The sequence below is a fragment of the Bacillus rossius genome, chromosome 8 (genome assembly GCF_032445375.1).
Source record: "Bacillus rossius redtenbacheri isolate Brsri chromosome 8, Brsri_v3, whole genome shotgun sequence".
Classification (NCBI taxonomy): domain Eukaryota; kingdom Metazoa; phylum Arthropoda; class Insecta; order Phasmatodea; family Bacillidae; genus Bacillus; species Bacillus rossius.
This window is the reverse complement of record NC_086336.1, coordinates 53,867,943-53,880,569: the sequence shown is the minus strand read 5'-3', so window position 1 is coordinate 53,880,569 and position 12,627 is coordinate 53,867,943. Positions and strand designations below refer to the sequence as shown.

The following is a 12,627-nucleotide window of genomic DNA, read 5'->3' as shown; positions in this document are numbered from 1 at the left end:
TCAGAATTTATTACGATGAATCAACAAAAACATTGTCAAATTTTGAGTTCCGGATTGGCTTCAAAAAAATGCTGTTTGAGAGGGGTTATTTTTAAAATTTTATGGTGAAGGGCAAGGGGCTATTCCTTACGCCCCACTCTGTCCGGAAAGGCTCCCCTTCAAAATGTAATAGCGCTGTAAAAGTACACACCCCAGGTTAAGTAAGTGTGACTTATGTACAAACCCGCACCGATGCAAGTTTGGACACCTAACGTGTCAGTTAGCATGGAGACAGATGTCCACTTAGCTTCTTGCCTTGCATGGTTCATTTAGTCACACACATACTAAGGTTCATTATTTATTCAACCCTACAATCTATACTAATATTATAAAGCTAAAGAGTTAGTTAGTTAGTTAGTTTGTTTGTTTGTTTGTTTGTTTGAAAGCGCTAATCTCAGGAACCACTGGTCCGATTTGAAAAACTCTTTCAGTGTTGGATAGTTTATCGAGGAAGGCTATAGGCTATATTATATTATCAATAACATTAGGGATACTTACTAAAAGTCCAATTTAGAATGAAATGCGTTGGAGGGGGTTAGATGCAACATGCAGTACACGTACAAAGTGTGTGTTGACAATGCCGCAGGCGCTAGAAGTTTATTTCCTATTGCCTATTAACATTGTTGCCACGCACTAGATGCCTTATCATTCTTAATTTTCCCATACAAGTAAAAAACACCCGTGTGATATTAACAACGAAGCAATAAGTACCCTCATATAGAATACATAGAGATAGTGTGAGGTATATATGTAGATATAAAGAGATAAATACAGATAGAGAGATACATAGATATATAGGACTATAGATGTAGATAGAGATAAATATATATTTAGAGACATGGATAGATTATTTGTATATGTGTAACTACTTCAAACATATTACAATACAAAACTGAATGAGGCATTGCAATGCATGCCGAGCATTAGCTAGATAATGGAATCTTTTCAATATTAGTAATCCCTTATTTTTCAGTTTTATTTTCTATATTGCTTTATAGAGTCTAGATTACATACAGACCAGGTAAATACCTATAAACTGGCAGAACAACGTCTGTCGGGATCTGAAGTGATATAAATTATTTTGCACACTTGACATTCAAATTAAGAAGGCGATTACTAACTACATCTGATCTCTAAACAGTTCCCCTTCACCCTGTGTTCAGCCTGGGCAACGCTGGGTACTGCAGCTAGTGTTGAATAAGCTAAAAATAATTTAAAAATAAGTCACCAAAATCTTAATCGTGCCATTCATTTTCCTGAAGTGATGCAATTCTTTACATTTCACTTAAGTTTATTTACATACATCTAAGCTGCTTAGTTTACTCAGAATGCTGTTCTGCACCATTTGGGAGTTTCAGGGGCTCAATTTTACTGTTTTAAAGCATGTATTCAAATTAAGTTTTTTTTTTTTTTCAGCGATACAGTGCCTTGTTTCTCTGTGACAGACAATTAAATTGGTTATAGTTTATTGAACTTTTATTTGCCGGGATAATGTTCTGAAGTCACTTTCCCTTACTTCTGAGCATGCCTGTGTGATGGGATATGATTAGTTAGGTAGTTCATGCCTAAAACGAATACGAATTAATTATTGTAAATGTCTTGTTTTCTTGGGAAAAGTAAAAATTGTATACTGTATGAGCTGGCTCACGAGCCAAATACAAAGCTAATTACTGGTTCTGTTTTTTGTTGAGTTTGAATGTATTATTACTTGGAGATCATTTTAACTAAACCAGCATACTCTAAAATAAAATATTTTATACTTAAAGAATCATATTTTCTCACAAACATTGGAAAAAATTATTTTTAGACACTGCAGTTTTGGCTGATTTACAATCATGAGTTTAATCAATTTTTACGTTAAAATTATTTCAGGTGTACCATAAGCTCCTTTGCGATATTTCTTTAACCGAGCATTACCATTGCATTAACAATGTTTCATTGTCTCATGTACCTTAATGCATACTATACTCAATATGTCATTATATGTATGTTAGTTGATACTCAGGAGACTTGTATGTGGATAGTGAGCACAACTTTCATACCACCATTACTTCAGTGTTTGCTGGGAACTATTTTTGTATTAATAACAATAATTACACATCAAAGTAAAAAAATAAGTAAAAAGAAAAAGGGTTTTCAAAGTGTGTGGTGAAAATGCATGCTTCGAAGCTAAGGTGGGACAAAACATGTACTAGCATGAGTATAATACTAATGGATAGGTTCGTAATTGATATTTAGTGTAACAAAACATTAAAACATGTTAAAAAAAATATTTTTGAGATCAGGATACAGCGGCTGATATACATATATTTTGTAAAAATTTAAGCCATTCGAAAATTCTTCAAGTTTAATCACTTTTTATTTAAGTACATGTAGCATAATGACCTCCATTCGCCATTTCACTTTTTTTTCTCAAGTAGAGTTAAAATTTCGGTCACCGATTTACTAGGCCTATCGCGTCCTACACCAGGCCGGCAGGTGAGCCTGTGGTGCAAGCAGTGTAGCAGCCATTAAAGACGCCTCGTGCATGCCTGCTACTAACTGAACGTGATCCTTGCCGATGTCATTCATCTTCAGCCTCACGCCAGTAATGGCGGCAGCCGCTACCCCTCCCACAATCCTGATTTTCCAGTATCATTTCTTCTGCTGGGGGCTCAATACCCTCTTACAAGGTCTCCTCCACCCAAAGCTAGGAAGTGAAGTGGAGGGAGGGGGCAAAATCTGGGAGGAAATCGTAAGGCGAGGACGACGAGGGAATGCATTCTGCAGGTGTGCGAGAGATTTGGTATGGAAGATGGAGGTGCCATTAAAATGCAAACAACACCTACTGTGCCCATACTCACATATGGAGCATGACGCATGAGACTTGGACTGTAGACAAGAGATATGCCGGGAAGATCAGATCAACAAATATGAAGTTTATGAGTATTATTTTGGCAGTTACGAGGCGGGACAAAATCACGAGTACAAGACTTGAATGAGATAGTTAAAAAAGCAAGAATGAGCTGTTATGGACACGTGCCGAGAATGGGAAAAGAGAGTCTGCCTAGGAAAATGATGGAATTGAAGTTCACAGGAAGGAGACCCCAAGGAAGACCAAGGAGGAGATGGGAATAATCTGAAGGATGAGGAATGGTGGAGGAACAGAGAAAGATGGGAGGCATTTTAAATTTGCTGACCCAGCCACAGGCTGGAAGCAGTTAATGATGACGATGATTATAATGATTTTTGACAGAATAAACCCAGACAACTAGCACTCTGGGTAGATGATATTTAGCTGCCGCCCTTCTTTTTGAAGTTCAACCCATCAACAGATTTTACAAGTTCAAGCTTATTTATTATCAGTTTCTAAACAGCACATTATGCAACTAAATACTAAGGTTTTCCAAAGACATTGGCTATTTGTCTCTTTTTCTTATTTAAATTCAATAAATGGTTATGTGGCTGTTATAATTACCAAAATAAAACATGAGTTATAGTATACTGTATACTGTTAAACGAGATTTAAGGCCTAATATTTTTAAACGCTTTGTAATAGTTAGTATAAACCAACATTTCTTCTTGAAATTTATTTTTGAAAATCAAATCATTACCATAGGTTGAAAATCTTATTTTCCTGTCCCTCAAATTTTTTTGTTCTATTTTTTTTTTGCACATAAAATTCTCCTGCCCCTCAAGAAATGGAGTCTGGGAAAATACCCCGTTGGTTCTTTTGTATATCGGGACCTGGATTGAAAACTTTTGACATTTTGCCACTTGCGACTAAACTTCTTGAAAATTCTTCTTCTTCTTTTTTTTTTGCTAACGACTGTGTTCATATTATTGCCATCAATGTAAAATATTACAGCTAAATACTTATTTTGCTAGAGCTTTCTACGATTTAGTGAAGTATTATTGAAAGGCCTGTGCAAATATTTAAAACAAATAATTTATTATTCACTTTCAATTTCAAATACTTATACTTCAAAAGTATAAATATACTTTTTTATGTGAAGCATAGTTAAGCTGTTTCATAAATAATTTCATGTAAGTTTCATAATTGGCATTGAGAGATATTGTTGTACAATACCAATTTATACATGCCAGTTTCAATATATGAAAGTGTATCAATAAGTAATGCATATAATTAACAAAAATAAAGAGAAATTAATTTTATTACTTTTACACATAACTTGCATGCATGTTAAGGCATTTTCCCCAATGATGGATGAGTTTGAAAATCCCCGTCTCACGGAATCCCGTCAGTCGCACGTTTGAGTTCATTGTCAAGAGTCAAACTTCTTACCACCAAGGAACTACTTCATGGGGTACAAACATGGAAATCAGAGGGCGCTAGGTCTGAGCTGTACGGTGGGTGCTCCAAAACTTTCTAACCGTGTCCCTGCACTTTTTCACGAATTGGCACTGTCGATACAGTCTTTCCCGTAAACTTCCACCATCTCCGAAAGGATCTCTCAAACTTTCTTTCCTTTTTGCAAAAAGAAATCCAATCACAGCTCGCTGCTCCACCACAGTTGACGATGTAATCACCAATGTAATTTTACCGGTGACCCTGACAAACGCTATCGGTACGTGGGATCACGCAGTCTTGCTTTGCACCCAGTCGGTAGCGCCCTCTAGTTCACTTTTTAATAAAAATTTCATTTTTACTAATTATTTTCCTATCTAAAAATTAATATGTCCATTACTTATTGATATTCCTTCGCATTATTGGGCCAAATATAGCTACCAAGTTTATTTTAACATGGTCATAGTGATAAGCGGAATTGCTTATTTTCTCTAGGAGATAAACTGTAATCCTGAAATTTTTGGATACATTCAAAATAAGGCACTGCAAAATCAAACACTGAAAATTCAAAAACATACGTACTTATTTTAAACCTATATTTAAGAATTTAAACATTATCAAAAAATATGCCAGAGAAAAAAATTTTTCCCTTCTATTTTTAAAAGATTTTTGTATTTGAGAATATTTTACATTTGTAACCAAATTTGATTTGAACTAAAAATAAATCTTGATACATATTTGCACAGGTCTTTTATTGTACATCGCACTAACAGCAGTGTTTATTACCGTACCTGTTGTACGCGGCCGCTGGTGTTACATGGCTGTGTTAACAACACACAAAGCGCGACAGAATTGTCGTTCTGCGCAGCTCTCACCTGTGTCGATGCACTCTGAGGTGGAGGGGACGTGCCAGTGGATGTTACCATTTTCTTTCTAGGCTGCTGCGCCCCATCGCCGGGCGACTGGGTCCCTGTCGAAACGGAGGTCTTGCGTGCGGCCGAGACGGGCTCGGAACTGCCGGGGGCGACTATTTCCCTGGGGGGCGACGGTCCCACCGCGGTAGAAACTTTCGCCACTTTGCGCGCGAGCGGCGTGCTGTTTTGCGCCTCGCCGCTGCCCGACAGCGCAGAGGAGGGGCTGTAGAAAGAAGTCTGGGAATGGACATCGGAAGAAGAAGTGGGCGTTGGCTTGGTCTCTGAAAACCCTTTTTTCTCTCTTGGAAAAGTCTCGTTTTGCGCCTTCTCTAGCTGGTTCGCTCCATCTCTGTTTTGTCCTACAAAATGGTCATTTTAATGTTACGCAAACACGTTTTATAATTTCTATAAACTTCTATAAAAACATTTAGTATTTTAGTATATTTTCCAAAAGTAAAAATACTCTTATTAATAACAAAAAATACTTTGACACACAAAAATTATACACGGTACTTAAATTGTTACAGCTCTAATGCTGTTTATAAAATTTAGTCCCAGGCCAAAATGATATTTTTCTGAAAGGCCTACCTTTTTTATTAGCGTTTGACATTTCTGAGCCAGACGAATTGATTCGCATACTTTCATATGGGCCTTCCTCAGGTGGCTTCTCAGTTCTCTGCGATATCCTGAGCTGCTTGTTGAACTTGCCCACGATCGAGCTCTCGTCGTAGGGGCCGTCGCTCTGCTCCCGGTAGCTGTCGTCGCTGCTGCGGTGGTGATGTCGCTTGGCTCCTGCTTCGCCGGACCGCCTCTGCTTCGAGGTGGCCTCGCTCCTGCCGCTCCTAGAGGGTCTGCGGAGGCTCTGCGCGCTCGCGTCCCGGGCCTGCTCGCTCCTCGACCCCGCGGACGGCCTTCTGGGCGCGTGCGACAGGTCGGAGGGCGTCTTGCAGCACACGGCGCAGACTCTGACCCCCGCGCGGTTCACGAACGTGCAGTGCTCGCACTCCCACTGGTGGCTGGGGACGATCAGCTGCGGGGGCGGCGGGCTCTCTTCCTCCGCCCCCACTTCTCGGCAGTCGTCCGACATCTCCTCGTTCCCCGCGTCGCTGGCGTCCATGTCCTCATCGTCCCTGGGGAACACCTCCTCGTCGGAGCTGTCCGTCAGTGTTCTCCTGACCGAGGAGGGCATCCTCCTGGGCAGGCTGTTGCGCAGAGGGTAGGAGGACTTGCGGGCGGGAGAGGCCGGTGCCCGCTGCTGGCCTTGGGCGGCGTGGGAGCTGTGCGCCGGGGAGCTGCCCCTCCTGCGCAGGGGCTGGCTGGACTTGACGCTGCGTGGCGGGGACACGGCCCCCCTGCACCGCGGCTGCGCGGACTTGACGCTGTGCGCCGGCGACGCGGCCCGGCGCTGGGCCAGGTTCGAGTGCGAGGCGCTCATGCCGGGGGGGAACCCCCACTGGGGGTACACGCCCGGCGGAGGGCCGTGCCACGTGCTCATGGGCACGAAGGTCCCCCCCTCGGGGGTGGGGTAGCCGTGCGGGGAGGGAGGGACGTTGATGCTGAGGTTGCTGGCCGTGCGGCCGTGGGGGTAGCCGAAGTCCCACTGGCTGCCGGGGACCCACACCATGCCGTGGTTGCAGCTGGGGCAGTTCAGTTGCGCCATGGACTGCGCCTGGGAACAATCACAGTCACATTCAATGATTCTGGTTCACAGAAGAAAAAAAAATACATTTCTACTGCAGTGTTACAAACACGAATAATCCTTTAATTTGCAGTGTTATTATGTCTAGCATTGCCTAGTTCACAGAATACGTAACTACCCTAAATCTCAATTCATATTCACTTTTATTTATACTTTTTTTTTCATTATGGGTTAAAATTTTTGTGCAAAAATTCCAAATAATAGCTTAGAATAGTTGGAAAATAATATGTGGAGAGATTAAATTAAATGTATTAGTGTTTGTCTAATGTGGGGAAGGTGTAATGCTTTGGGAAAAACTAAATTCTAGATAACTGCCTGGTATCAAACCTACAACCTTCTGAATGCAGGCCAGATAGGCTACTGCATGACCAAAACACACTTTATATATTGTGTTAGAATTTTACAGAACTACCTACATAATAGGAAAGCGTAGAAATTAAAGTTTGTACCAAATATCCAATATTGTGATTTATTTGTGTGTATATATTTTTATATCATTGATTAGCAAACATTCTTCAATCCAACTCGTTCGGGACTAAGGCCATGCCAGATTACTAGAGATTAGTGTCTTGTCAGATTATTGAAAGTCAATATATTTTTTAAGGAAATTACAAAGAAAACTTAATATACAGTACAACTGTATTCAAAACAAGTTGTAATAAGCACTATATAAAAAAAACAGTTAAAAGTTGGTTTTGTTTAAAACTATTATTATGAAAATGTACTCATGAAATGATAAATGTGAAATGTCACTTGCTATAAAACAGGAAACACTGTATTGAAATGAAAACCGACATTCATGATACACTCTGAGTGAACTAGACATGCTGGTAGTGCAGCAATGCAACCTGACAGCACATATCAACAGCTGAAATCCACCAGAAAAAATTTGAACTGGAGCAGCTCAATTTGTCCCGGATTACCAAATTTGACTAACCATTTTAATGCAAGATTAAAGAACATCCACTGAACATTGGTCCTAAATAAGAAAAAAAAAAATTGTTCTCTGTACAATTTCAATAAGTAATTAATATGTAGGCGCAACAGCAAACAAATATTGTCACGCCATAGAGATATCAAAATCTTTAAATTCTGCAACAGTAATAATTTCAGAGAATTTTCTTGATACGGTATCATTAGAAACCAAGCTTCAATTCTTGTGAGCAAAGCTCTATCAAGGTCCTATCTGGGAAGACATGCTGTGTATGAGGTTTCAGAAAATAAAACAATGCAATTAAAAAAAACAATGCAATTTGAAAATGCTCAATGATTGCTATTGGAGCCTGTTCACGAAAAGCATTCAAGAATACACAGAGGGCAGATGAGTTGTCCTGTTTTCTGATAGGTACTGTTTCCAAACCGTATTTTTATAAGAGTGAAAACATGGCCAAAATGCCCGTTAAGATTCTTGAAAGCACCTTCATCTTCTTTTCTCTGCCATTTGATGTGGTTACCGCCCACTTCTCGTAGTTGTCCCTAACACAGGGGGGTCGGCAGACCGCGGCTTGCGATTTACAACTCTACAACTGAACTGTGCTGCCACAGCGTGAAACAAAAGGCCGAGCATCAAACCGCACAGTCACAACCCATTTCCTCAACCTGTGCTCTCGCACCCTACCATCGCACCGCCACATCACGTGTCTGGGTGATTTTTTTTTTGTTTTCATAATTAATTGTTTAAAATAATTTCAATTTTTCTTGTTTTATCGGTAGAACTCTATTGATTACTACCATAATTTTTTTACATTTACGTGATATTTTTTTTCCTAAGTAGCCTTTATTTTTTAAGTTTTTATGTTGAATTTGCAAATAAAATATGTTGATTTTTATCTCTTTTTTTTTCTTATCGTCTTAAAATTCCATGTAGGCACAGTAAAAAATGGAGAAAATATTTACTTAATACTTGGCTCAACTCGCTGGAAAGTCTGCAGACACTTGTTCCAGCATGACGGGAAGAGGAGACACCGGCGAGACGAGGCGGGGAAGTCTGTTGGCCCTTGTTCCAGCACGACGAGAGGAGGAGACACCCTGACGTACTGACCTGGTGCATGTGGCTGAAGACGGGCGGGGCTTGAGGGCCGGCCGTGCCCTGCAGGTTGCTGACGGAGCTGCTCTGCGTCATGCCGCGGCCGAGGAAGCCGTCCGGCGCGCGCGGGTACCCGGGCGACGGCGGGGGGGGCGGCGATGTGGCGGCGGGTCAGGGTTGCCGTGCCGTGGGGCGCCCCGGGACCCGTGTCAACGCCCGACGAGCCCGACACGCTACTGGACCGGCGCCGGGACTGCGGGCCCCAGCGGTCCGTCTCCCAGTCCGTGTAGCCGCTGTCTCGGCTCGGAGGCTGCGGGTACAACCGGCATGACCATTAACAAACACTGGCTTTTAGGTGAGTATTTAATAACTAGGGACAAGATTACACGGTGATAAAACCAAAATAACGCCGAAAAGCATCTTAACGCACCATTCAAAACCGAAATGAAAGTTAGTTAACACACCATAAAGCACTGAAATCAGAAAATTAATCAGTATTTATAACCAAAAAACCAACTCAAATCAATAAAAGCTAATATAATTTAATACTGTAAATCCAACCGAATGTAATTTATGTACTTATCAGAGAATTTGTACAAAAAGGTAAGTAGTAAAAAGGTTGGAAATGTTTTTAATTTTTTTTTATCTCGCAACTGTTATTAGAAACTCAGTTTTACAATATGATGATGTTACATTTTCCAAACAAATATAAATATTTTCCAATCTAATTTATTCGTTCTGAATAGTTGAAAATGCTTATTGAAAATTATTATATCATAAACGTCGATATCATTTCAGTGCCATCTTTCTTTAATAATATGGTATAGTTATGAATAAACAACATAATTCATAAGAAATAAAACATAACACCGAAATTTTCTGTTTTTAAAAATGAAATTAGCCTAAAAATAAAACCATATTATCTTGTCCCTATTATTAACTTTATGCGCCATGCTGGAACTGAATGATAGCAGATGTTATAAAAAAAAAGATCATAGCAGCGCATTCTGTTGGAATTTCGGCAAATTTACTTCCTGAGAACATGCTAAATGCTTACGTTTCTATGCAGAAACAAAAAAAAAATTTCAAAGAATAATTTATCACTTAGGTAGAGTTGTTTCTTAAGTGATGGTATCATTAAATGATGAGCAAGTTTGTTTGTAATTTAATTTAAAAAGAATATTAACTGTCTCACTAAAATGTCAGGGAAAAATATGCTTTTAAAACTCCCACTTTTCACTTGAGAGTACATATATGTCTCTTTGGCCAAGTACCTATTCTCTGTTGTTTTTTTTTTTTTTCGCGTCAGAAACGTTTCACAACAATGTTGCATTAAAACGTTGCATTAAAATTCGGCCTTGAAATTTTACTCCCTTCGCACCCAAAGAAGTTCCACTTCGACAAATAATAAACGCATTTAAATGCAGTACTTGTGTGATCAAACTTGATTGAAACACAGACATGCAAACTGTGGCAACATGTTAACAGTGTCTGCTGTGTTACATTTCTGGGCAATTCTACTGGCAAATGAACTGTTTGTTGCCTGGGGGTCCAGGCAGAACTTATTTTCTTGCAACATGCTACTGAAAATGGACTTAGTGCTGGCCTCTTGTTTAATTTTTGGCAAGACTCTGGTTTTTGCTTCCTTTAGCAATGAGATTTGCCGTTCCTGAAGAAGTACTGAATTTAAGTGAATAAATTTTTCAATAAAAAAAATTGTCCAACTTTACCATAAGTAGAGACCCGGAAAATTCGCGGGTTCAATGACCTCCAGGATAGACTCCATTATCCTCTACACACTCGGGCAAATGCCAACTGTTAATTGGCTGCTGACTTGTGAGTCGTCTCGACTGGGTGGCCTGTGATTCGACACTTCTATGAGTGAGGGTCTCTAATTGGCCCTCAGTCCTCCAGATTAACAGTGAACCAATGACAGAAGCAGCACTAAGGTATAATTATTTGAATTTTAGCATAACACGGAAACAACCCGCGAATTTTTCGGGTCTCTAACCATAAGTAACCACTAACCAATCATCATTAATATTAAATGATTTATTCAGCGTGTGTATCACGGAGGCAACAACCTGTGCGTCGCCGAACTTGCTGGCCGAGACGCCGTTGCCGCGCGCCTTGGACGGCCGGGCGTCCTCCCGCTCGGAGTCGCTCTGGCGGCTCATCTCCAGCACGGTCAGGGGTATGGCGCTGGTGGTGCCGCGCATGGCTGCTTGGTGTTGCCGGTAGCGCTGCTGCAGGGTGCCCATCCGGTCCGCCATCTGGCGCGACTGGTCCATGAGGTCCCGCTCCACGCTCTCCCGGGTCCCTGCGAGGGCCCACACGGTTCAGTCGGCATCACCCTGAAACTTCTACACGCGTACTCTCACCCTGCAAGTCGACGCGGTGTCGTCGTCAAAGCAAGCGCAAGTGTAACGCTCAGAGGGCAACGAAAAATGTAGTTATCTAGCGAGGGGTTCCACGGATGACATGTCTGCATTAAGGGGCCCGCCTACCTGGGCACACACACGGTGTGCAGAGCTTCAGGAAAAACAACGCGATTTCAAAACTACTCGAGATGTCCGAGTGGGGCCTATTTACGAATAGCATTTTTAGAGTTCGCTGAGGACCGAAAAGTACTTTTAATTTCGGATTAATTTTTTAAACTGTATTTTTAGAAGTGTTAAAATGCCTAAAATGCGTGTTTTCAGAGTAATTTTTAGGCATAAAACAATCAGTACAGATTCTTGAAAGCACTTAAGGGGCTTGCATAACACCTTTATCTTCATTTCTCCGCCATATAATGTTACGGTCACCGCTAAAATTTCACAGTTATCCTGTGACGACGAGACGAATGCGCCCCAGTTCAGAGACTTGCGCTTAGAGGCTATACTGCGCTGGAAGCACCAGCGAGCGTCGCTCTTATCATCCCGCCTCACTAACACACATACACCCCTGACAAGGCAAGCCCCTTAAAGCACACTTACATATTCCCACACTTGCATTCTTGCAACTTTCCTATTCCTCTATCTGTGAATAACAGCTGGATCGTACCCAATAATATTTAACGTAGGTAACTCTGTAAAGGGCGTACGACATGGTCTCCAGATACGCAGACACCCTTTGAGAGAATTTTGCACGACTTTAACGTCACGACTAAGGGCTTTCCCGTCCGAATTTTTTTTACTCAGTCTTGTGTTAGTACATAACAGAGTTCCTGGTGATATTGGGCAAACGTAAACTAAAGGTACGTGAAAGTGTCCATAAATGGTGAAGTAAGAGTGAGGAACAGATTCAATAGATGGCACTCATTAACAGGAATGACATGTATGAATGTCAGTAAGTGTTTAAATGTAGCAGTGAGAGGACTGGCTAGGGTAAATCTCCGAAAGCTGGTAAAATTATTTGTGAATAACCTACACCTTGCACCAGCGAGATGAACTTTGAAATTTATTTTGCTGTTTCATATCTTGGAACCCTAATTGTGACCGGTAGGTTTCAGCCTAGCTATTTTTAGGATTTCAAATCATAGAGGGAGTATTGTAAAGACATGACAGTCACATATTTGTAACTCTCTTATAACTAGTTATATAACAACTTGTCATGGACTACAGACTTTAAACTAAGTTAGCAGATAAAATAAACACAAATTAAATTTTCAAAAATGTTC

General features: G+C 40.8%; 1 protein-coding gene across 1 annotated transcript in view; it reads right to left on the bottom strand.

Annotated features, from left to right (window-relative positions):
• LOC134534957 (E3 ubiquitin-protein ligase lubel) overlaps positions 1-12,627 on the bottom strand; it is a 90,754-nt gene that overhangs the window by 27,322 nt on the left and 50,805 nt on the right. Inside the window, 5 exon segments of the mRNA XM_063373711.1 lie at positions 5,203-5,600; positions 5,830-6,736; positions 6,738-6,910; positions 8,982-9,276; positions 11,051-11,286. Of these exon segments, the coding sequence (XP_063229781.1) occupies positions 5,203-5,600; positions 5,830-6,736; positions 6,738-6,910; positions 8,982-9,276; positions 11,051-11,286 (2,009 nt within the window).